This window comes from Prinia subflava, chromosome 4, assembly GCF_021018805.1.
Source record: "Prinia subflava isolate CZ2003 ecotype Zambia chromosome 4, Cam_Psub_1.2, whole genome shotgun sequence".
Taxonomy (NCBI): Eukaryota; Metazoa; Chordata; class Aves; order Passeriformes; family Cisticolidae; genus Prinia; species Prinia subflava.
Window position 1 is genome coordinate 19,123,400 of NC_086250.1, and position 26,516 is coordinate 19,149,915.

At 45.0% G+C, this 26,516-nt stretch overlaps 1 protein-coding gene across 1 annotated transcript in view; it reads left to right on the forward strand.

The window, feature by feature from the left end:
• The window catches only part of POLR3B (RNA polymerase III subunit B), a 72,858-nt gene extending 55,780 nt beyond the window's left edge, over window positions 1-17,078 (forward strand). The window contains exons 24-28 of the mRNA XM_063395744.1: window positions 1,065-1,168; window positions 2,051-2,217; window positions 4,474-4,587; window positions 9,460-9,633; window positions 13,721-17,078. Coding sequence (XP_063251814.1) covers window positions 1,065-1,168; window positions 2,051-2,217; window positions 4,474-4,587; window positions 9,460-9,633; window positions 13,721-13,850 — 689 coding nt within the window. The 3' untranslated portion in view covers window positions 13,851-17,078. The remainder of the gene's footprint in view (window positions 1-1,064; window positions 1,169-2,050; window positions 2,218-4,473; window positions 4,588-9,459; window positions 9,634-13,720) is intronic.
• Window positions 17,079-26,516: the final 9,438 nt, after the last annotated feature.

Genomic DNA, 26,516 nt, shown 5'->3' on the forward strand with positions numbered 1-26,516 from the left:
GGAGCCCCCTCCACTCCAGGACTGTTCCCAAAGCATGCTCTGGCACAGTTGCAGCAGGCTGATCTCAAATAGCTTGCAGACTTTCAGCTCTAAGGGCTTCTGGAAGAAATTGTCCAGCTGAAACAGTAGCTTTGGTTCAAAGGAGTATGGGCTTAAGCAGCTGCATTTTACCACCTGAATTTAAATGTTAGATCTCTTGATCATTTATAGCTACAGCATGTTGATCTGCAGAATTCACTATAGAAGATTGTAAGGGCTGGAAGGAAAATTTTGAGATGCCTGATGGACATTTAAAATGAGTTTTCACGTTTCTGTTTATTCTTTCTGCAATATTTTTAGAGCTTGGAGGGTTTTCTTTGTTTTATATCCAATACTGATAGAGACTGAAAAAAGCTTCCAAAACTTTTAAAGGGACAGTTTTTGTTCATGGACTGACAAAATAAAAGCAGTCTGTGGAGTGGATTGCACCTTGTAATTCATTGATAGCAGTCTTTGCTCAGCAAACAGATGTTACCTGAAAAAAAACCTTTGTTGTTTTTTATTTATTTCCCCCTACTTATCTCTTCTCAGTCCCTGTCAAAGTCTCATTTGATATGTTTTTACTGACAGTATTTAGCAAAGATACATATAATAAATAAATTTCAAATCAGTAATAATTCTATATGTCCAAAGACATAACCTAAGAGGCCAAATTTCTGAATTCTTTTCTTTCAAGAAATCACAGCATCAGCTTTAAAAACTGAGTCTCTCTTGAGATATTCCAGTCTGATTGGACAGAAGTTTCTAGTTGCTTCTGAAAATAGGATCCAAAACTTTCTTCCCTAATTTGCTAACTCACAAATTACTGGGAGCATTAAGTATGGATATGCTAATTTTGCCAGTCCTGTCACAAGGGCTCTCTTCTAGTCTGCAGGTTGGGAGTACTGGTCATGGTAATGAATCTGGGTAAAAAGTGATCCATGAGAAGGAGAGGAGAAGGAAGACACTAAAGAAAATCTGGTGATGACCGTCAGCCCTGCTGGTGGCTTGCTGTTTTTTGAACTGAAATGTTTTCTGTCCTGCAGGGGTGTGTGGACTGATTGTTCCTCAGGAGGACATGCCATTCTGTGATACGGGGATCTGCCCAGATATCATCATGAACCCTCACGGCTTCCCGTCGCGTATGACGGTGAGTGGTGCCGCTCGAGTCACGAGGCGCTTTCCCCCAAGAGCAAAAGAGAAGGGCATCAGCCACCAGAGACAAAAAAGCTTGAAGCGTGATTTTGCTGAGAATATTCTGCAGTCGTCATGCCATAAACGTGCTCTGCTCTGAGTAGTCAGCCCTCTGTTTTGAAACATCCCACTGTAAAAGGAGTAGGGTTGCAGGCTCTTTGTGCATCATTCTCATTTTCTTCTATATCAAGCTAAGAGGGATGCAACTGAGTACTTCACTTGCACCCTTTGTCTTTGAAAATTTCTTGCTCTTCCTTCCCTATTGCCTGTGCCTACTAATCTGGCTGGGGCAGACTGTAAGGTGAAGGTTGGAGAGGAAATTCAAATATAGATCCAGACCTATAAAACTTGTTAAATTATACATGCCTCCCTAGAACTGAGGCGAGTTGCACCTGTGCTGCAGGGTCACTGCCTGCTAAATACCTCACCACCTGACCTTCATGTGGGACCTCAGTCCATGGGAAGGCTTCCTTCATACAGCCTCTGATCCTTCTTCCTTTGTTAGCATCTTCCCTTCTGTTCCCCCTGCTGCACTGCAGTGAGTCAGTCTCCAAGGCTGTTTCCTACAGCAGAAGGCCACATGGATCCTGCCCATTTTTGAGATAACTGGAAGAGCTGGAACTGCCTGACTTGGGACCTTAAAGGTGTTCCCAGACCCTGTGATGAATCCAGTTTTCCTCCTTCACACAGGAGTGCTCCAGGTTCTTGGGCTTCTTCCACTTCTCCTGTTGCATGCAATAGCCCAGGCTGCCAGCTGCCTGACTAGCTTGTGCTGTGAGTAGTCCAGCAATGTGCCTGTCCTAATGACCAGGCTGCTAACTCTGCTTTTGTTTCACAGGTAGGAAAGCTGATTGAACTGCTGGCTGGAAAGGCTGGGGTGCTCGATGGCAGATTTCACTACGGAACGGCTTTTGGCGGCAGTAAAGTTAAGGATGTGTGTGAAGATCTCATTCGCCATGGTTATAACTACCTCGGGAAGGACTATGTAACATCTGGGATCACTGGGTAAGAATCTGCTCTTTAGATTTAGGTGTTTCAGGAGAGCGGGGAAATCCTCTTGAGACACATCTGAAAAATCTTCTCATATCTCAGAGCTCAGGAACTTTCTCTTGTTTGCAGATTGCTCTGTGAGATTGAGAAAAGAGGCTGAAGAGTAGCATGCATTTTTTTTTCTTAGAAGCATTTTGTGGTTCCACATTTTAAAAATTGCTAGTGTATGTGTGGCTATAATGGGAATAGCCCTTGTGGTACATATGAAAATTTCCCAAGTTTTACTGCCTGGCAAAAAAAGCTGAAATCAATGCTTTCTTGCTGAGAGGTAGAAAAAAATTCAGATTTTTGTCAGCTGAAGGTCTTACATATGCTTGGAATCAGATAAGCATTTTCATGTTGACTTTAATGGTACTGTAAATATGGATTTGGAGGCAAGCGTCTGTTCCCTGGGAATATTCTGTGTGTGCTCTTTTTTCCTTTTTTCTTTTTTTTTCATTTCGATTGTACAATGTTTCAGTCTGGCATAATACTCTAATCTGCAAACTTCCTGCTGTGTTGATCAGACTGGCTTCTGAGACACAGAGTTCAAAGAACATAAGATAGTTTAGGAACGGGAAAAGGCCATATGGCTTCACATGCCTGCCCTTCCAAAATGTATCTTAATCCTACCTTTCTGCTATTTTTATTATCCTTCCAGTCCCCTGCTTCTCAAGGAGCAAGTTTAGGTCTCTTTTGCAAGTTTTTTTAATATACTTTTTATTTTAATTGCCTTTCCTACCAACTTATTCCATATGTTGCTTCTCGTTTTGTTTCAAGATATTATTTTATTTTCCTTATTCACTCCATATTCCATAAATTATATATCAAGTATCCTGATGCTTGAAACACTTCCTGTTGGTATATCATGGTAACTTTTAAAAAATCTGACTAATCATGTTTCCTAGGGAGAATAAAATCATCTGGCCGTAAAAATCCCTCATCCCCAAACTTCAACTTTGTAGTGCCCTATTTAGAGACTTTGTGTAAGGACACTGATACTTTTTTGCAAGCAAATTACACAGGCTTAATCTGTTTGTTATGAAATGTGAAAGTTTGCATATTTCAAATGTCTAATGAAGTTTTAGTGTTTTCTTCAATAGTCAACTTTTGGTATAACACTGCATAATGTCAGTAATGACTCTGAAGGGGAGGTATAAAACTGTTGTCTCCTGCTGGTTTTTACATTCCACATACCTTTATTTTTTTTTTCCCCGAGCAAAATAGTGGCTAAGCTGAGTCTGCCTGTGTTAAATCTGGTCTTTCGTAGTGCTGAAGGTGGTAGCTGGGAAATGACTGAGTGCTTTTTAGTGGTTTCTTTCTGATCTTTAGGCGCTTACCCTCTTCTTGCAGTTGAGGGTGTTTTAAACACAGAAATCTTCAGCCATGCTCCAGCTCATAGGATGGAGTAACACCCTCTGTATGCTCACAAATGTCGTCAAGCTGATGAAAGTGCCTAAACACAGTTCTCAAGAGCCCTTTACCCAGCTCATCTGAGCCCCAGTGCCAGCCAGGGCAGCAGTGTTTGTCCCTGGATGCAGCTGCTGGGCAGTGCTGCTGGGGCAGCTGTGCTGATGCACAACCACTCCACGAGGGTGTTCACCGTTCACCCATCTGGGCCTTGGGGTGTGCCTCAGGGTGCTGTGCACGGAGAATTAGTGCATGGGGACACTGTCAGACTCATAGTATGCCAGTGCTAAGCAGTTCTTGCAAACGCAAATTTCTTAAAGTGCTCCTACAGAAAGGATGTTTTGAGCATTTATGCTGGATGTATTTGCTTACATATATGCTTACCTTTATGAAGAAATGTAAACAGAAATATCCTAAGTCACTCTTCAGGGTCTGACACATTTACAGACCTTCCTGGCTACTGATGACACCGTTGAAACACTCCTGTACAGATAGGGAGGAGGGACTTACCACGGTTCAGCTGAAACAGGTACCTGCAGCTGTAGCAGCACGTCTGCACAACATGAGACCCGAGTTCGGGAGCTTGTTCTTTGCTGCAGTGGAGAAAGCAGCATGTGATGCTGGCAGTGTACTGCCCCTGTGTTCAGAAGATTTCCCTGGAAGGGGCTTCACACTGATTGCCCAGAAAGCCCAAACACTTTTCTAGAACTCATTATTTCCAATTTGTTTCACATTTTTCCTGTACATGACACCCTTGTTTCTCTTAAGGTAGATATGTGCTAACTGTGGATGTCGGTTTTGCTTTGCTTTTTATTCTTTCAGGGAGCCTTTGGAAGCATATATCTATTTTGGTCCTGTGTATTACCAGAAGCTGAAGCACATGGTGTTGGATAAAATGCATGCAAGAGCTCGAGGACCCAGAGCAGTGCTCACCAGGTATTATTATAAGCTAAGCACAAAATTGCTGTGTACATGCAGAAGTGTGTCCAGCTGACTGATTGCTATAAAACAAAGGGTTTTTATCTTGTGATACTTGGCACAAAATGCTATGAACTGTTGCAGACTAAAAACTCTGACAGTAGACTGTGGCAGGAGGTTGTTTTGAAGGTTCAGGTGTGCTCTATGTGGTTCAAAACTTGAGTTTGCTTCTGAAAATTCTGCTAGCAGCTGGTAACAGCACCATCTCTGATTCACAGCACAGGCCCTTCCTGTCAAATTGCTCACGTCATTGGAATTTTAAGAAGTTTATTTTTCCTTTAACATTCTTACTTTTACAAAATCAGTTATGTGTAGAAGGAAGAAATTTGAAAGTATGGTCTAATATTTCAACATACTTTGAGAAACCCTTTGAGGAAGCTGAATCCTCCTGCTTTTACTAGTGCTTACTTACCTTTTCCCCTTAAAGACGAGGTCTGTGTCTGCTTGCTGTCATGTTCAAAGTTTCTGATATTCTTTGCTCACAAAAAGGAGTTCAGTGGCACAGGCTTTGCTTTGGGGATGGTTCTAAGGGGTCATTTAGTTCACCTCTCTCTATCATAATAGGGTTATTTACTGAAACTTGCCAGAAAATTAAATTCCAGTAATCTTGACTATTCTAGCAAAGATTATCCCAAATGTCCTTTGCCAGTCTTTCTGGGCTATTATGTAGACCCTTTTACCTCAGCTTCTGCATGGTGGTACTCTTCTTTTTGACCAGTCAAATCTTGTACTGATTCTGACCATAGAAATCTTAATACTGTTTTTAAGAAGTAAGCACAGTCATGTCTATCCCACCCTTACTCTTCCCTATAGCAAGCATGATTTATGTTCTTTAATTCTTCATTTATTTTTATGCCTCTGATTGTGTGAGGATTCACCACTCTTGCTTTGCCTGGCTGCACAACAGCTCTTAGTAAGTGCAGCTTCTACTTATTGATGTGCTGTTGGAGAGAGGAGAAGGGAGAAAGGAGGGGCAGGTCTCTGCTGTACTTGATACAGAGGTGTCTTCCTCTTCGACTTTTCATTGCTTATTTCCTATGCCTTTTTGCTTTCCAACCTCACACTGTCTATAGGACAAACTTGTGCTTTCCATGGAAATAAATACCAGTGGTTGAACTGGGAAAGAAATCATGAAAAGAGTTTGTAACTCTTGTCTGAACTTTTTCATCAACCACATTGAGAAAAGGAGGTGTAGCATAACCACAACTGCTCGCCTATATGAACATAAATGATATTCCCAAATAATAGGCTGTCTGCCCCATTTTCTGTTCTTCAGTGTGTTAAGCATTATATTGGTCCTTCACATGAAAGTGAAATCTCCCTGTCTTAGCTAACAGTACACAAGATTTACTGGAACTCCTGGCTTACCCAAATCCCTTGATCTGCCTTTGTATTGCCTCCTCAACTTCTTGGCTGTTTAGAGATACCAAATTTAAATGAAACCTAAATACCAAGTCAGTGTAATGTTTGTATGTAAAGATGAAGGGTGTGTGATTTCCCCCATCCCGCACTTTCTGCAAATTCTTTGTTCAGTCAGTAGCATCATACTATGTAATTAGGGCTAATGGATGTTCAATTTATGCTGCCTTTTGACTACTCTTTCAGGAATTTTCTTTTTTCTCCTCAAATAATTAAACATTTGTTACTGCCATTGCTTCTGCTGAGAGAGTCAGCATTGCCAGCTTTCATATTTGCTATTGTTTTATCATCCATTGCACTTCCTGGAGAGTAGATTGCATCTAACATTCTTTTTTTATTTTAAAAGTAATCCTGCAACAGCTTCCAATGTGGAATTTGGCTGTCATTGTCTTGAAATGCATTTTATTATACATCAAATGTACCCTAAGTGACAGAGCAAAGCTATATTTCCATCTGGAATAAGGCAGAATACTTGAGCTTCTTGATCATCACTGATTCTAGCTATTGTTCTTATCAAAACAAGAATTTGCAGAATTGCAAAGCAGCACTCTTTGCCAACATGGTCAAAACCCACCAGGACGTTGCCCTCTGGTTGGTACCCTAATTGAAATGCAATCCTTAATTTCAGTGCCGTGGGTAGGGACAATTAATCTTTAACGCTGTTCTATATGTGGTGGTGCCCAAGTCACCCTGTCCTGCTGAATTTTTTAATAGATAAGCTGCTTTTAATTTTTCTTACACAGAGGGCTCCCCTCTGTGCTCTGGGGCTCTGTGAGCACGGGATGCCCTTCTCCTTCAGGCAGTGGTCTTTAGGTGATGTTCCACTTCTTGGAGATCAGTGTTTCAGCAAACAACTCCATTCACACTAGTTTTCTCTAGCAGGCACAAGGGAGATCTGCTGAGACCGTGGGGTAGACTTATTTCCCCCACTGCCAGTGAAGCAAGGATTAAGAGCATTCAGCTGAACCCACTGTTCTTCCAGAAAATGCAGAATTAGTGCAAAAAAATTCTTAATGTGCTTTAAAACACTGAAATTGTTTTATGATTTTTTCTAAAGGCAACAGATAAATAGAATGAAGATCACTTATTTTTTTATTTAAAGAGTCACTGCATTTTATTTAGCATTTGAGGATTTTAAGAACTTACATTTTTCCTTAATATTAAAAATATCTCTTTTTAATGATATTCCCAATCTTATTTTCAAGAATCTACTTTGTTTTCTGATGTTATATTTAGAATAAAGAAGTTAGTTGCTATGGGCAACAGCTGCAGTGTACATGTGTATAGTGGAAAAGGGAAAACACAAATGCTTTGTAAGTACTGTTTTAACATTTTAAACAACTTTTTGTATGAAGAATTTTAAAACTCCTGTGAGCTGGAAGAAGAATCTGATAATCTTAGGAAGCAGAAAATAGACTTGTTTCAAGGGCTCAATCTCAATATTGAAATTTTTGGTACTTTAGCAAACTACTGTTTAGGTAGGCAGAATTTTGTTTTGTTTTCTTTCAATGAGATCATACTGACAGTAGGAGTGAAACTTAACAGCTAAAGGTTCACGTTGGATTTTTTTGTTTGAGGAGCTTTATCTTTTTTTAATGGAATTTTATCTGCCTTGAAAATCTTCTCCCTGTATCTGTTGGAAGACCCATAGCATATCTACACATGGAGTTGAGGCCCCATGCTTTTTCCAGATGTTTTATCTTGCCATAATTGGGGTGAGACTTTATTTGGGCTCACATTTATAAAACTATTTTGTCATTTTGTCCTGTAGAACAGCGCCAGGTGAGACTTCTGAAAGCAGACTTGTGTATTAAATAATGCTGTAGAAGTCAGTTCATAAAAACAACTTGGGCACTTCCTAGCACCATAGCAGATGCCTGATTCCTTGGAGGTCCAAACTGCTTTTAAAATCTGCCTCTTGGCACTTGAGAAGAGAAACTGCATTCACCAAGGGGTTAGTCTTTTGAAAGAGTATCTGAACAGTGATGGTGCCATCATCTGGGGAGGGGGCCCTGGGGAGTTTAATCAGGATGTAAACAACTTCTATCTATTCTCCCAACAGTGGAAAAAACAGAAGGTTATATGAATGAAAAGGACAATTTGAATTACAAGCAGATTAGTTTTAAGTTTTCCAGTGTGGTCAGAGTAAGAGAAACTACTTCCCACTAAAAACAAATACAACTTGCATCTTTAGAAGATATTTTGGTCTGGTAATTAGGCTGAGTTTTCACATGTTACAAACGATTATTAGGTGTTGAAGGCTTTTATAAATTCTTTCCTGTGATTTGCGGCAAGTTGGCAAAATCTTATTGTCTTTAGTAAGCTTAACAAATTCAGTTATTGGAAATAATAGAAACAAAAAATACTTCAAAAGTAATGGGTCAGATCTGTCATTGAATATTTTAGGTGGATTACACTGCTGCAAGTGTCAGAAACAGCACATAAATGTGAGGTTTCAGGGAGCAGTGAAGCTTAGTGACTTCTTTTAAATTCCTTCTCTGCTGTCATGTTTCAGGGAATATACTAAGATGGAAATATTCATTAAAATGCATGCACTATATTAGTGCTGTAGGAAACTAGGATTGGTTTTGCTTCATAGTTTGCTCTGATACTTGCAACCTAAGTTCTAATGACAGTAGAACTGATACTATGAAATTGTAGAGTGACAAACAAGAAGTTAAATTTTTGATTGTGTCCAACAAAAAAAATGGCTTAAGCAGTCCTAATGTTAGATAATATACAGTACCTTATTTTTTTACCTTAAAATGTTTAGTGTATTCTTATTTATTAAAATTTCCTCTAGCACCATAAGGACAGGGAGTCTCCCCAGACAATAAGAGATTGACTTGTGTAGAGGAACCTATAAAACACAAAAATGAGTCTATTAACCATCATACATAAAAAAAAACCTAGATAAGTGTTACTTTAAGAAGTAGCATTTCAATCATGAGTTAGCATTATGTGTACTACTTGTTTGCTGACTTATTTTGGTATTCTCTCATATTTGTTTTAGAAATTAGTCTTAGCTGTAGTTCAGCTGAAACATTAGGTTGATGATTGATTCATTAGCTGCTGAGTATTGTTTCACTTTGTTCACTACAAATGATAATGTCTCATCAAGAAAGAGTGCCAAATCTGTATCCAGATTGTCTTGGATACTCTTCGAAATCTTTTTGTTTTCACTTACTCAGCTGCATTCTGTGAGGTAAAGAGCTGTGGCCTGATGATGCAGTTGCCACGTAGAGAACTGCATCATACTGTGGGTACAGGAGCAACACATTTGTGAGATCAGCAGCTCTGCTTTGTAAAGTCCATCAACCCTGTGTTGTTCCTACAGGTTGAAGACAGGCTAGAGTCATAGAATGTATGTTTTGGAATACTTACTACCTTTCTCAAATATTTATTTCCAAGGCAACCCACTGAAGGTCGATCCCGTGATGGTGGTTTACGTCTTGGAGAGATGGAACGGGACTGTTTGATAGGTTATGGAGCCAGCATGCTTTTACTGGAGAGACTGATGATTTCAAGTGATGCCTTCGAAGTGGATGTTTGTGGGCAATGTGGCTTGCTGGGGTACTCTGGATGGTAAGTTGGCAAATGCCTCTGTGTCACAGAACCTTGCCCTTGGTTGCAGCGCTTCTCAGTTTTCAAGAGCTCACAGGCACCAATTAACAGTCTCATGCACTTTAATCAAAAAGTTCAAAATTGGTATTTGGAAAAAATGATGAGAGGGGATGGTTCTTTATTGTGGTCTGATGGAAGTTAGGACTGAATTGAGTGTGTGGTCAATGGGCCAGGGATCTCTCTTGTTGTGGGGGCACAGGTGTTTCTCTTCCACAGCCAGGCTGTTCCCTTCAGTCTGTCTGCTGACCTTCCATCCCACTGCTGACATTCCATCCCACCCTTGCAAAGGATTATCAAGCACCCAATCCCATGTATCATCTATATTTTGAAAAGAAGTGTCAATGTATTTGACGCTTCTGCCAACAGAAGTGAGGATACTGGCTGGGCTAGTCACACATCTCCCTGCTACAATCCCTTCTTGAACCTTACAAGGCTGAAGAGTGAGAGTGGGCACAAGAATAGGAGGAGAAAGCAATATCCCCTGCTTTAGGAGAAAGCAATATCCCCTGCTTTCTTGTTCTGTAGCTATGGGAGTTCGTAATCCCATGCATTTAGTTTTCTGTGGCTGTGCCCCTCCCAAAGATCTTTTGCTTTGTAGTCTTGTAAAACGAGGAGTTTCTCCTCAAAGCATCAGGCAAATGCACTGATCCCATGTTGGAGCTTGAGAGAAAAGCAGCTGTCTGTTCAGAAGATCAGCTGGCTTCTGCCTGAATGCTTTGTCCCTAGGAAACTTCCCTCTAGACTGGCTAAAGGTCTTGCTGTCTTACTCTGAGCTCTAACGCAGTACTGCGTTGGTCTCCTGAAAACAAACTGGTAGGGGAAGCATAAATCTGGATGTCAAAACTGTGTGGAGCTCACCACGTGTAAGACACTGGCTTTTGCTTTAACTGTCTTTTCTCTGCAGCAATTTTGAGATGTTAAATTTAAAGTTGTCCTGTAGCATGCTGAAAATACAACACTATTATTAGAAGACAAACAAACTGCTGTTTATAGTCTTAGAGGTGAGGGAGATGTTTTGCTCTGACCTGATTTTGTTTTAGGCAAGCAGAAAACAGACTTGTGAGACCAATAGGAACTTCAGATACAATGTTCTTGCAAGCTTTGCAAAAATAGGTGATGTAAGGGAAGAAAAAATAAATGGTGCAAGTTCAAGTTACAAGTTACTCTAATATTTATGTTGGGGAAAGATGGAGAGTTAAAAGGAGGAGGAGAAAGATTAATTTCTAAACCTCAAAAGACCACAGTTGGAAACTTCCCGCATCTTGGATATCAGCATCAATCTATTGGGAGAGGCAGGAAATTGGACTTTATTCACTTCAGTGCCTCAAGAGTGATTTTTCTGTGATATAATGAAGTAGGAAACTAACTCGTATTCTCAGTTTTTAGCTGTGTAAAGGTGACAGCTACTGTTTCTGCCCTTGGTTAGATCATTCTTCTGAAGCATGTGGCTTCTGGCGAGAAATCAAGCACCACCTTTGTCTGCTCACAGCAGCAGCTCTGCTCCTGGGGGAGCAGATGTTCAGATGGAGGTGGGCAAACACGTGTAATCCAGAGGAGAGATGAGCCCTTCTCTGGGCATCCTGTTGTGGCTCGTGATTTTCAGCTGAGCATGGTCCTGCTTGCTCTTGTGCCATAACTCTTTTTGACAGTCCTGTTTTTCTTGAGAGTGTGTTCAGTGTATGTAAGAAGGGAAGCTTTTTTCTGACCTGGATCCCTTAAAACTACTGCAATGCAAATAAAAATTGTAGGAAGTAGTGTGAAAGGAAGGACATGCTAAAAGTCAAAGAACCAACCACTTCTGTGTAAAGCATTGCCTTTAAAAAACCTGACATGCAGATGTAGCTCAGTTATTTGTTCAATAAGACCTTAACTTCCAGAGCAGCTCTTAAAGATTTTCAGAATCCACAGGAAGTAAAAGTACCTTGAAGAAAATTAGGAATTTGAACTTTAGAAGTAATGCTACATTTGATTTTTAAGGTGTTGCTAATACATTTCATTTTTTGAAGTTCGTAGCGAAGTTTAGAACTCCTTAAATAACTGTGAAAGAAACTACTGTCTCAGACAGAGCCAGACATTCTTGCAATTTGATTCTGTGAAAAGCTGTCTGATGTGTGAGGGTAATCAATAAGTGAGCTTCTGCTAAATTTTATACTGTGTCTACCAGTATCTGAGGTAAGTGGCCCTATAATGAGCATCCCAGTACAGATGAAGTCATTAAGAGAAACTTCCAAATGGGCCTTTTCAGTGACTTGGGCATTAATAAGACATTGCTGCAAGAAACCTTTTAGAAACGTTGTTTGTGGCTAGCATTAAGGGCACTTGTCTTACGGAAGATGAGCCCTTCCTCTCAGACAAGGACTAGCCCCTGGATACGTTTTTCTGCAAGATAGTAACAGCAGATCAGTGTTGGGCCTGAACTGGTATTTTCACAGGGGAAAGGGGCTCTTGTGGCAGTTATAGAATTTGTCACTGTAAAAAAGGTGGTTGAAACTTAGTATGATTTACTGCATTTATGCAGATTTTCCAACTTGGATGTTTCACAGGTACTTAGGAGCACTAAATGCAATGAGCAAAATTTGGTCCTTTTTTGATGATAAGTTGAATTATTCTGATCTCTCTAGTATGTGTATTTTAAAATATTCATGCAGAAAAAAATTGTTTCTGGTCTGGATTCAGCCTTGAATGGTACAGTTGCCTTTTTCTGAGTCAATTAGTGTCAATTTTAATACCAAATGGTTTTTCAAGTACTTGTTTCTGTGATCTCTGTTTGACAGAGTTTTGTTCTTACTGCACCTTTCTGGGTGGTCCCCATCGAGTACAAAGCAGGCCCAGAATGGTACAGCTTTGAGCCTGGGTGCAGTGAGTAGTCTGTGCTCCTCAGTCCCCAGGAGCTGTATTCAGATGCCAGACATGTGCTCATAGCAGAGAAGTTGTGTCTCATCAGGCTTCCAGGGCCTGCAAGGAATTCTCTCTCTCCTATTGAGAGCAATTGCTTGTTTGCCATCACTGGAGAATGGCTCCCATGTAGGTCACTTCCTCCCACCATAAAATATAGCTATCCCAACAAATATGGACTGGGGGAGTAGTTATGAACCTGCATTGACTGTGAGCCTTATTCTGTACCTCAGAAGCCTGCAGGAGGTTTGCTAATTCTTCCTTAATTGGATCTTCAGACTTCGACTTTATGCCAGAAATATGAATTTGTAACACAGGAACAAAAAAAAGAAGCTTTGTTAGACCAGTAGGAAGTGGTGAGTCACTCTGTGTTTCCAAAGGAGGGGCTTTCTCAACTCTCCAAAACCAGAAAATTGAATATGCAGGAGAATGAAGAAATAGGGAGGTTAGAAACAGATTTTTATAAGAAATATTTTCTACCATCACTGAATTTGAGTCCCAGTACTGTAAAGATGGCTGACTAGCCTATTTATTCCTTATATAGTGGAGGTTATATCTATATGACAAAAAAATCCCTTTCCCTCTGACTTTTTATGCATCATTAGAGCATAGAACACAAAGAATAGGTGTTAAAGCAGTTTTACTGAATTTCTATGCTGACTAAAGTTTAAAGATGTAAGATGAGAAGTGCCTCTTTTCTGGAAAGTGTAATAATTTGAGAAATTATAGGGTGAAATTGCATATAAAAAACTTTCTTTTTTCCTGACTCTTCTTTTTGTGACATATATATAACACAGAAATTTAACCATTTTTTCAGAAACGCTTGGCTTTGTTCACCTCCTTTCTGTGCAGTACTGAATTTGTTGACATTTAAGTGAGTGCTGAAGAAGCAGAAGTCAGCCCTGTTAGCTCCTGAGCATTGTGATTGCCCTCCTAGAAAAGTGCAGGTTTAATTTTAAGCTCCTGTTGATTTCAGTCAGATTATTTAAGGACTTAAAGCTGTGACTTAAGCACTAAAATGTGTCTTAAGCATTTGGTGCTTCTAGGACTACTGTGGCCAGTGTTTAAATGCAGATGAACAAAACAACAGTGGCTAGTGGCAATTTGGTTTTTTCAGGACCAATTCTAACTTTCTTTTTGTTTGTTTCCCTAGGTGCCACTACTGCAAATCATCATGTCATGTGTCTTCTCTGCGCATACCTTATGCCTGTAAACTCTTATTCCAAGAACTGCAGTCCATGAACATCATACCCAGGCTAAAACTAGCTAAGTACAATGAATGAACAGGATGAAAAAGACCCAAAAAGTACCTTAAGAAATTGAAATCCAGCATATCTAACTGGGAGTCTTTTTGGTGAACAGGAATAAACTCTAAAACCTGAGTGAAGGGAGGTGCAAGACAGTAGGAAATCTTTCTTACATATCTTCCTTGTTTTAAAGCTGACGTGGAAGAGTCTGTCAGTGAAATACACTCGGAACAGTTCTGAAGCCTTGATTAGTCATGAACAGGACACATGGGAATTGTGGAATACGGCCATGGTCCAGCAAAGCACTTGGATCACTTCAAAAAATCCCATGCTTGCATTTGTAAAGGTCTATGCTGGACTAGGTCTTAAGCAGAGCTAAATACACATCTAATTCAGAGAGGTTAAAAATGTTTTCAAAACCATTGTAATAAATGTTTAAATAATACTGGCTGAATATGTTGATGGTTGTGTAAGGATGGTAAGGCCTTATAATATCTAAACTATTTTCTGTTCCTAAAGCAGTTTGTTAAAGCATTAAAACTTTCTGAATTAGTGTCAATGTTAGAGAAATGAAACTACTTTCTCAAGAGCTTGAGATCAGCCATTTTGAATGAGATTTCAACATGTAGGTGCATTTGTGTCCCAGCAGTGGTGTGCCTGTAAAGGTAATGTGCTCTCAACTGAATGTACACAGTTTCATCAAGTTCAGGGGAGGAGATGACTGCATATATAGCAAGTGCATGATACAGCACACAAGATACCCATTCCATTCCTACTGAGGGTAGCAGATCTGATAATACACTGGCTCAAAGTCCTGAAAAGACAGGCTGCAAACACTAGGTAAGGATCATTACCTAGTGTGCTGTCATAGGACCCTAGAACTTTTTAAAAATTTGAACATAACCAAACGTTTTAAGAACAAAACCAAACCTATGAAGAACAGCAGATCCTTCACTGACAGTGAAGCAGGTTTGAATGACATGAAAGGATTTAGAAAGGGAATAGCTGGAGGTCAGAAGCCTAGAACTAAAGCAGTGGATGAACTAAGAGTCATCTAGCACCCTAAACTAACGAGCCCTTACTCAGGAAAGCATGCAGTTAACTTTTTAAGCAAAGGACATCAACATGCGCAGACTTCATCTGTGCTTCAGTGAAAAGCAGCACTCTGGCTCAGCAAAGATACAGAACACTGGCTATGGTGTGGAAGTCCTGAGATGCTCTTTGGCTCCTCATATGGCTGAACTTCGTGTGCTGATCCTGACGATCCTGCTGATCCTGACACTGCTCATGCAATCATGTTGCTGCTGTTGTCTTAGGCCTGAGCACAGATGAGTATCAGCTTGAGAAGATTTCTTTTTAGCCTTCCACGAACTGCTTAAACTAGTACTTTTGTGTTTGGGCTTAAAAATCAAGCCTGAAGAAATAGATTCTACTTTCCTTCTCTTCTTTTTTCCCCTTTTTCTTGTAATTGGACTGGTGACAACATAGATGTCAGCACAACTGGATTGGAAAAGCTCTTGAAGGACCTCTTCCAGGATCCAAACAGCTCGGGGATATTTACAAGAGTTCTGAGAAAGTGAGAGAGTGACATCCTCCACACTGGAGGAAGAGGTTAACCAAAATCTCCACCGAGTGAATAACCTCTGCTTTGGTGCCTGAGATGGCCCAGCTACGGCTCGGGAGCACCAGCAGAGGGAGTGAGCCTCTAAGGCTACGGCTGCTGGGGGGCACCACGGAAACCCGCTGAGGATAGGGGACCTTGCTCCCATGTCTTCTCCCAGGTGGTCTCCTGGGTTGGGTGGTCAGAGCTCCAGGACATGAAAGAATAAGAAATGTGTCAATTGCACATGTGGAAATTGAAGCAGTTGCAGCAGAGATGGAGGAGGGACAAAGAATGTGCTCATGAGTAACCTCATTGAGAGAAAAGGTCTGTGCAGCCCTGAGGAGGAACCTTGTAGCTCAGCCACCTCAAGCTGATGAAAACATGGGGATGAATGGGTTTTTGAGGGTGAAGGATATCCCGTAATAGCTGAGGTTTAAGAAGGAAGGAGAAGCCTTAAGAATGATGGATCCAGTAAAGCACAGAAACTCGACATGTCTGGCAGTAAGTGAGGGTCACCCACTACCAGCTGCTCTGGTGATGCCTACATCAGCTGCATTTACACAGCACTGCTGCCTGACCTAAGCCTGTGCCTGTGCTGGAGGCTTATTTGAGTGCAGATCTGCATTGAAACTCTGATCCTTCTTACATCTCTCTGAGAGGCTGTCTATGTTCCATCATAAGTGACACATATTATTACTTGCAATTATGCAAGTAATAATAATTACAAGTAATCTCTTGGCAACGGAATAAACCAAGATACAAAACCAGCAGCAGAAACAGAGCAAATGGCTATGGATTCCCAGAATATAGTTGGTCAAAGTGGCAATTCATGGAAGGAATCTTACTGCAGTCAGGAAAAAACTGTAATGCATGGACTGATGAGGTAAAATACAGAACCACAGAGCTGTCACGTTACTTTCCTCTGGTGACCCTCATCCTTGCAGCTGTTTGAATTATCTTCCAAGACAATCTCCCCTCCCCGCTTTTTATACTGTGAATGCCTTCAGAAAAGAGGGTCTTTATGTCAGCTCATGGCTGTACTGCTGGAGCTAGTCTTGCCCAGATCAACCCTGCCTTCACTATCTAACTGCTGAATTAGGTACCGTATTCTGAACAACACCTGAGAAAATCTGAAGGCTTTAGCACTAGGAGCTGTGGCTAGAAAACTACCATAAGGTTTTCATTGCATTGCAACTCCTTTATTCCTTGTATGTAGTGCCCAGGAGAAACTTTCTAGAGTTGCTGTTGGGCAGGAAGGTCTTGAGCATCAGTCTCAGCTGAAATGCCAATGCAATCCATTTTCTGATATGAGCTAGAGTGTGTGCTGCTGTTGGAAAAGTTACCTAAGTCCATGCAGTATGAGTTGCCACTTGCTTTGCAGATAAAGGGTTGAGTGCTGTGTATTCCTGTGAATACTGTACATGTCCAGCCCTACTGTTTGGTTGTGAGAAAGAGAATGAAGCGAGGGCTGAGCTGCAGAATGCTGTGGGGTAGAGATCAAAGCACAGAGCTTCTGGGCAGTTCTGGAGGTGAGAACAACATAGGCCATTAGTTTAGAGTTCAGAAAACCAGCTTCACTTCAAATCATTTGCATAACCCTTACAGGTATTTGACCTTTTTTTTTTTTTTTTTTTTTTTTTTTTTTTTTTTTTTTTTTTTAAGGTAAATGTATCCAAACAGAAATAAGAAAAACAAACTATAAAGAAAAATGAAACCAGACTGGCCAATTTTGGCATTCAGAGAGGATATATTATGAAATAAAGGCATACTGAAATGTAATAATTTTAAGATGAAAGTAAAGGAATGGCTCCCACTAAGCACAATTGGTTTTGTTTGTAATGCCCATATCTCACTAAGAGTTTTCCTTACAAAGAAGCTTCAATGTGCAGCAAAGAGAGCTTTTTAATTCATTTGACTCCTTATTTCTTGTTTAAACAGGGAGGAAAAACATTGAAAAACATAGACTCATGATGATGAGAAATTACTGTGTCTTTTCTCATGTTTTCTAATAGTAAATAGAAAAATATCTGTTGTTTATAGCAAAATGGGAGTGCGTCATAATTAAGAACCTATAAAGACTGAGGAGCATTTCACTGGTTAGTGGTAACAAATGGCAAACTAATGAAAAGTGCTGTGCACCTGACAGTGGATTTGCAAGCCCTGCTCAGACCACCTGTAAAGCCTGACAGTAATAGCCGTCACACGGCTGCAAAACCAAACTAGAGGGGCTAAAAATGTGTCTGTACTTTGCCCCAAGGCTCTTGAGGATGAGGATGGCCCTAGTGAAGGGGAGCACAGGCCTTGAAACAAGGTTGCTGGCTTGCAGCCCTCCCAGAGTGACCCACAGGAGCCCTCCTCAGCCGTGTCTCAGCACAAGCACCTCTGGAGCTGTGGCTGGGAGCCGGCTTAGAACTGCTGAGAGCCCCTCCAGCCGGCCTCTGCTCCCATTGGATTTGAGGATTGTTTTACAGCCCTTTGCCATTTCAGCAGGGCCATGGGGCACTTGATGAATTCCCTCCTCGGAAGAGGATGGAAGAGGACGTGACTTGCCCAGGGCCACAGAAAGATTACGCCAGAACTGGGATCAGGGCTCCACAGTCCCCAGGTGCCAGACACGTGCTTGCCTTAAAACTAAGCACTTCATCAAACCGTAAAATCCAGCCAGATGGTGACTCTTTGCTATTATCTGGACCAGTGCTGGGAGGCTTAACGTGTGCAAGGCACGGTGAGGATCCGGATTCCAGTTTCTGTGTCCAAGGCTCAGAAACCCAGAAATGGATCCATGTTTTAGACCTAAATGCTGCTAGAAACTTTGAACTGAGTTCTGACTTCAGTATGTATTTCTCATGAAATATTTTCACCTCAGCATGGGCCCAGTTTCAGTGGAGGAGTTCTTTCTCTGGGAAGGGGTAGAAAGGTGCAAGAGTAAGGACGACTACTTTTGTCAACCTTACTCTGCCCTGGATATGTGGCCTCACTCAGACTCCGTGCTTTCTGTAGGTAGCCAAGACTGCATGAATCAGTTTTGCCTCTCTGTAATCACTTAAGAAATCAGCCTATGAACCTGGGAGGCAAATACAGCCCCTCTGCCTTCCTTACATACAAACACACATCCCAGAACACCAGAACTGTCAGTTAAAATCTCCAAACACAGGTCAGAGCTAATACAGAGAATTTTTGAGGTTGGCTTTTTAAAAAAAAAAAAGCAGTCTGTATGGCTTTATTCTCTTTCTGTCCCAAAATCAACAGCAAATATTTTTGTTGTCTACCCAGCAAATGGACTTAGTCCTTTGTTCCATCTTCCAAAAATTCTTCCAAGCTCATGAGCTGCCCGTTGCTCTTTGCATCTCACTACTGGGGAAAAAAACCCAACAGCTATGCATTTCTCCTAACTGCAGTTAGCCCTTTATTTCTGTGTTTCCTGAGGCAGGTAACTGAGGCGGTTCCAGTGACCACATGTTTTTTCCAATAACTTTGTTGTGCATGTCCTTATGCCCTCTTCCTAGTCAGTATATAAACAGCATGTTAGATCCAAATCAAAAGCAATTCCCTGCTGCTAACTGCAGCCGAGGCTTTGTCTTTCACTAGCCTGAGTTTTGGGGAGCTCCTTGACCTACGCATATGCTTTACCATTCCAGATGGTGCATGGTAGTCATTGTCTACTTGACAATAAAACATTATAAACTGAGAAATAACTCAAGAAACTCAAGAACTAAAAAAGAAATTGGTGTGCAGTTCTAATTTCTTGCTAAAATTGTGTTCTGATAATGGAAAGAGTTTTCCCTTGAACACGTGGTGAGTTGGAAACTTAAACTCTGCATTCAAGCCTCCCCCTGCCAGTCAGAGGCAGGCACTGAAGGTAATTCTCTGTGCTCCAGGCAGATCAAAAGAAGCTTATTATCAGTCGATCATCTAAAAGGATATGACAGCTTCACATCCAGTTGTTCGGCAGCTGAGATGCAGTCTGGAATGGATCTGTTGTCTATAATAGCTTTTAGGGCTTGCTCTTCTTCCAACACACAGTACAAATCCTCTGGTAACTAGTACCAGCTACACACAACAAAAGCCAGCTAAATCTGGTGTGAGCTTGGAAATCAATGACTGCTTGCCCTTTTCTCAAGCTCAAGTCAGCAAGTGCCTCCCAGGCTGAACGTTCTGGGCAGCAGCCATGGGAGCAGTGGTTCTCCTACGGGTGCTGATTCTACCCAGAAGAGTGAATTCCTTTCCTCCATGCAGACTGACCAGTGACCACTGTGAACCAGGTATTTCTACTGATCTCTTCTGGCAACACTGTCACTGCACTACTTTATAAGCAGAAGAGAGCTTGGGCTGAGCAAAATTCCTTTCACAGACACTCATCATCTAAAGCTGACTGTGCTCATCTTCAACAAAACTTGGCTTCAGGAATGTGTACAGTTACAGCATGCCAAGTGCAATTCATGTTACTTTCCAGCTGAAAGGAAGGTGCCCCCTGCCCCGTGCATGTGCAATCCATCAGTTGCATGCCTCTGCCCTTCTGCTCATTTTCTCCCAGACCTGCATATGTGTCTGCCCTAGCAACTTTCTCGTGGTGCTTGTGAAGGCGTCTGAAGGAATTGGTGCACTTGTTTACCTAGGCAGCCTTTTGATGTTCCTTTCCTAGTTCATGCATCTGTCAGCATGATGTTCCCCAAGCACAGACACAGAGTTGATTCCAGAAGTCATCTGTCAGCTTACTCTATATCCTGTCCTCCACCTCTACATATAGCTTCCTCAGGGGTGTTAATATATGTAAAATAAAGTTAACATTTCCTGTTCTGGTAATAAAGATGAGTAAGTGGGAAGGAGAAGCCAGTAGAGAAACAAGATCCTTCTCTGTTTCTTCCATGGGATTTGCCCAGTAGATGAACATAGCAGAAACAGAGCTGGGAAGGAGGCTTGACAGAAGCAGGGGTTCATGCTGAGAGAAGGAGGCTGCTGGCTCAGGCAAGAAAATATGGAACCACTCACAGACTGCAGGCCACTGCTAAAATAATGAAGTGTCACTGTGTGTTTGGCTGTTGCCAGCAGTCTTACAGCCTTCACAGAGATACAGCGGATCCAGAAGGATCCCCTGAGTCGCTGAACTCAGATCCCTGGTATTGCAAAGAGCCATCTTATGTAACTCCTTTCACAAGCCATTCCCATGTTTTCCTAAAACTGATACAGGCTGGTGTCCCTGCTAATCTATGGGAAAACTTCTGTACAACTTCAGCCTAAAGTTGCCTTTAAGTAGAATTAACTAAATTAATAGATAACAGTTTATAATTTTTTGTTCCTGTGCCAGTAGTTTTGTTGAAAATACTTTTCTTGGTGTTTTCCCCCAAAATATTTGTTAGAGTTCAGCACAGATGCTCAGAGTGTAGTACGAGCATAAGGAGCTTTTTATGTCAAGAAAGGTGTGGTCACAGCCTACTGGCATAGGCAGCTGCAGAGTAAAAGACAGTCCTAGAAATGTGTTTTTCTGAAAGATCTCAAGATACCTGGATGATAAGTCGGTACAAACTATCATACTTCCACTCTGCCTCTGTTTTGCTAAACCATCAAAAGAAACTCGTTATCTGTTGTTCACATAACATAGTATGTCAGCTTTGCATCCAGTTGTTCAGCAGCCTGGAATGTGTCTTCACATGATGATCTTGCTCTCCCTTCCTGCACCTACAAAAGTTTGTATTCTTTCTCAAATAAAGGTGGTATTCTTTTCACAATAGCAGCAGAATCCATCTCCACTAAAAATACATCATCTGATGCAGCATAGGGTTAATCTCCATACGTTTCATGGCTTGTAGATGATCTGCATAGGCAAGAATTTGGAGTGAAAATTCCCAGTTGTATACTTCTTGCATCCTTGCTGAGACCTGCCCATTGTATCAATCAAAAACTTCAGTTAGTGACTTGAAGTGTTGGCAATCTGAAAATTGCCAGCCTGCAGCACAGTAGATGCTCTGTGCTTTCGGAGAAATGAAGTACTTCAGTAAGTATCATGTGGGATATCCAGAAGCATGAGATTCTGTTTAAACACATAAGCAAAACCCAAACAAGAAACAATAATGGAGCTATGACGTACACTGAGGTCTTCCGAGACTCTTGAGGGAGGATTAGGTGAGAGGGAGGGCAACAGCATTGACATATTCCACAAGAATGTGGGTACAGGAACTAACCCGGAAAGGCAGGGAGTAAACACATTGCAGCAGGTACCTCTGGTCTAACAAAAGTTCTGCTGCTGATCCTGCCCACACATCATCCTCCACAGAGAACGTACACCTTTGCGTCCTGTCAAAGAACAGCCCAAGCCTCTAGACATCCAGGCTGTGCTAAATCCTGTCCTTCCCACTGCCCCCAGAAAGAGCATATCCCTCTGTTCACAAATCCTGTATTTTCATCTTGCTCATCTCTGGAATATCAGCAACACGAGAGCATCTCTGAACCTGTACACCGGTGAAGGTGAAATTTCTACGAGTGCAGAGTGCCCACGGTGGATCCCCTGCGGCTGCCACGGCAGGTGTTCCACGTTTCCAGAAGCCAGGCCCCTGCCTGCGGGCACCTCCCGCGCCACGGAGCGATGGACGGCGAGTGCCCGCGGGCTTGTGCCGGCCCAGGGCTGGCGCCTCAGCCCCGGGGCTGCCGAGGGCTGCGAGCACCCGCTGGAAGCCGTGCGAGCACCCGCTGGAAGCCGTGCGAGCACCAGGGAACTCCCCGCGAACGGGCGGCGCCGGCGGCATCTCCTGGGTTTTAAAGTTAACGCGGGTTCCAAAACCCCTTGAAGAACGAGCTGTGCTCAGAGACAAAAATGTCCCTGAGGTTTTGGGGGGGTCTGCCCCCCACGGGGCCCGGGGCTCTCCCGAAAAGAGCGGGCTGACCCTGAGGGGCCCTCACCCACGGCCTTCCCCCAGGCTCCCCTCAGGGCTTGCATCATCCACGGTAAAGCCCTGGGGGGAAAGAAAATGGGAAAAACGCCGTAAGAAGGTGGGGAAATGTCACCGTTTTGGCGGTGACAATCAAAACCCACCCGCACAGCCCGCAGGGGGGTTTAGCGGCGGAGCTAAGCGAGTCCCCTCGCTGAGGGAGCGGGACGCTCCCCATACGGGTGGTGTGGGCGAGGCGGCCGGGCCAGAGCCCCTCGGGGCCGGGCGGGGGCGGTGGGTCCTGCGGGCAAGGCCGGGGCGGCAGCGGGAGCCGCAGGCCGCGCCGTCCAGGGCAGGCGGCGGCAGAGCCGGCCGTGCCCGCCCCGTCGGGGCCCCGGTGCTGTGCCCTGGAGCAGAGCCGGCCCGGCGGCACTGGGTGTACGGGGAACGGAGAGGTGGAAGTTCCTCGTCGGGATTGCCATGGAAAGAGCAGAGGGAAAGAGCAGAGCCCTTGCGTTGGGTTGGAGTTGTTTTTTGCTGGGGTAGCGGGCAGAAGGAGCAGCATCAGCCTTCCCGGGCCTTGCTCCCCCGCCTCCCCGGACACGTCCTCGCGGCGGGCAGAGCCGGCCGGGGTCCCTGCCGCCACCGCGAGGGCTTCTCCGCCGGCTGCAGACTCGGTTTTGCACCGTTTCCCTCCGGTATTATTTTTATTTCGTTCACCCTGGGGGCTCCCCTCGCCAAAATTCGGCCTGTGGAGGTGCGCACCGGCCGCCCCGGTGCCTGCCCGGCCCGGCCCGCAGGGGCCGAGGTGCCCCGCCGGCTCCCTCGCCGCCGGCCCGCCTGGGGATGCGAAGGCACCGCGGAGCTTCCTCTTTAGCAACCTCGCCGCTTGTTTTGCTGTGTGGGGTTGGTGGTTTTGTTGTTTTTTGGTGGTTTTTTTTCTCCCCGACGGGGAGAGGGAAGGGGGGTAGTCTGGGTGTAGGGAGGGGAGAGGGGGAGAAGAGTGGAAAACGTTGGCTCTGTCCATGGTCAAAGTAATTCAGCTATAATCCCCCTTTCTCTTCCTCTCCTGGAGCTCTATTCATATTCTAATCACAGCTTTTCCTTCCCTAAACCAGCCACTTTTATCAGAGCCCTAGCTTTGCACTTTTACTTCCACTTCCAGCACATACAACCGCATGCAGAATAAGCAACTTTTTCCAGCCTCTGTCCTGCCCCACTCTCCCCCCGCAATCCTCTAACCCGAAAATGTATCCTTGCATCCTCGGACTAAAGCTGGGAGGCTACAGCAGTTCGAAAATGCACCCCGTTTGGTCCTTCATTTCTCTTGGCAATCGGGATCTCTCACCCCCCTGCTTTCCGCCCGCTCCCTTGGAAAGCTCTCCGGGCCAGCCGCTCTCCGCTGCCAGACAAGCCGGTGGCGAGCGGCCCCCACCCCGCCTTGCCCTCTCTCCCCGAGGCCCGGGGAGACGCACGGGAGTCCCTGCCGCAGGTCTGCAGTGCCATCGCTTGCCGAGATACTGGCAACTTCTCTGTATTCTTACACTCCCCTTTCCTACCCACACACATAGCCTTTATTTTTTTTTTTCTCTCCAATAAACTAAGCTTACAAGTTATTTGGGAAGCTGTGCAACTTCCAATGCCATGTGCCCACGAAGGATCTCAACCCAGAGCCCACCGGGAGGAGGAGAAAGAGGAGGAGGAGGAGGGGAGCTCGGCCGCGCTGCACGCACACCCGGCAGCCCCAAAGAGCACAACCCCAAACCTACTACCCGTTTGAAGATCTAAGCCAATTTTGATCTCGGTCTGTAATGAGCCAAGGACCTTGGGTGGGGGCTGGGGGAGGGAAGGGAGGAGTGGAAAGACCGCTGGAACTTTAAATAAGAAAAACGTTTCTAATGCTCTAATAGAAGAGGGAAGTCGAAGTGTTGGGATTGCGTAGATCTAAGGCCCCCCTTTTTGGAGGAAAGCTTTTCTTATTCAAAACAGCATCACAATGGGCTTCACATTGAGCCTTGCCACATCCCCATCTGAGTAGCAGCCATTCATCAGGCTGGCTGGCCTATCAATGACATTTCTCCCATCAGGGCTTCTATAAAATGATGCTTTTTCCCATGAAACATCCGCAAACATTTTGACGGGTCTGGCTTTGCCCTGCTGGATTACGGAGTGTCCCTCTCTCCCGCTCTACACCCCCCTTCCCCAACTATCTGCCTCTGCCCTCTCTCCCCAGCCCCTCGCTGCCACCCCGCTCCCTCTCCCCCGCGCATCTCTGAGATAGGGGCTCTGCACACCCCGGGACCTTGGGGCTCCCGTCCCGTCCATGGGAAGAGCATGCATTGCGGGTTGCTGGAGGAACCCGATATGGACTCCACAGGTAAGTCCCCCCCCGCAGGCAGCGGGCTCCTTTCGCCCGTCGGGGAGGACTTTTCAACTTGACCGTGGCGGCGGGGGCAGCGCGGGCGGCAGCGGGGGGAGCCGCCCGCCTCACCGGCCTTGCAGGCAAATGAGCCCGGGCGTGTGTGGGGGAGCGGGGTGCGGGGCCGCCGAGGGGGAGCTCTCGCTCCCGGGCTGGAGGAGCCCTACCGTTCCACTTGCAGATACGATAGAGCACAGGGTGCGTTTTCTTTTCTTTTTTTGATTACTTTTTTTTTTTTCCCCGCTCTTCATCATAGGCTGCTGGCCAGCAAACTAATTGCCTCTCCGCTTCTAGTTTTAGGCGCTCGCTTCGGTTAGAGCAGCAACGAGGCGAGAAAACTAGGTTTACTAGGGAAGATGGTTGGTGAGTTAGGGCAAACCCAGCACCGAGGTCATCCTGTCCCGCGGGCAAAGTCGGGGCTGGGCCGATTAGGAGGGAAGGAAGTTTGGAGAAGGGCAGGGTTGGGTCTCTCTCCCCGCACCTTCAAAAGATGCCGGTCCTGTAACCGGGCGGGAGAACGGCGGCCGAAGCACCACCAGCGGGCGCCGCCAGCGGGGAGAAGCCCCGGCGGGAGGGACAGGGACGGTCGCAGAGGCGAGGCCGCCCGCCCCGAGGGCCGGAGCCAGCGTCCCGCCATCCGACGGCCGCCTCTGCCGCCCGGCCCGGCCCGGGGACGGCGGCGAGGGACGCGAGGCAGGGCCCAGGCCTACATCTTCCCGCTGTCAGCCTCTGGAAACGGCGGCCCCTGCTCGCCCGCTCCCTCCCGCCGCCCTGCCCGCGCTCCCGCCGTTTCCACCCGCCGCAGCCCCCGCGCTTCCGCGTGCAGAGGAGGGCGGGCGGCCGCCACAGTCACCTCTGAAAATTTCATTTGTTTTATTAGCACCGGAGAACACCCCCTCCCTCTCCTCTCCCTCCCTGCCTGCCCGCCCAGGCGTTTTCCAGGCGGACAGCTCGCAAATTAGGCAAGGCTCAGCCCGGGGACGGCCCTCCCGCGCAGCTCCAGATCTGTCCCGTCCCCTCTGGCAGCCGCTGCTGCGGCTGTGGCCGCCGTGCCCGGCGGCGGAGCCGAGCTGACCCAGCCCCGCAGTGGGACCGGGGCCCCTCCGCGCCTCCGCGACGGCCTCGGCGGGCCGCGTTCCGCCGCTCACTCGGGGCCTGGCAGCTCCGTCCCGGCTCCTCCGGGGCTGCCGGCGCGGTGCCGGCGTGGCCAGGGAGAGGCAATTCCGCCTCGGAACCGCTTCACTCCGTGCCGCCTCAAACCCCCGAAGGTCCTTCTCATCCCTCGTTCCCAAAGCGGCTGAAGAGCCTTTTATAAATTTTAAATATTGATTAAAACCAAGGAGGAAAAGAAAGAAGCGGAGGGGTGTTGCCCGACCCGGCTCGGGTGTTCCTGTAGCTGTCCCGGCGCGGGGCGCTCATTGCACCGGGCGGGCTCGGGCCCTCGCGGGCCGGGTCTGGGCCACATTTACTGCCGGGACCCCGGGATAAAACTCGGCTGGGCTTTTCCTGGGAAAAGGGTTCGTCGGGCAAGGAATCGTTGAGTTCGGGTCAGAGCGTGTGCAGAAGCTAAGAGGGCGTAAGAGAAAGTTGTCTTCCTGTCCGGCGGCACTGCCGAGGCGGGGTTAAGGGGACTGCCGGCAACATCTCGTTGTCGAGAGGAACGGGTCTTTAGGGAAAGAAAAAACGCAAACCTAACAAAAAAAGCCCCGCGTTTTCTGTCCCTCCTTTAAGAATTGTCCTTTCTTGGCCTTAGCCTCCGTACTATTCGTTTCTTAATTTCAGTAAGGTTGTAATAAGTGGCAGCATGATTGATTAAG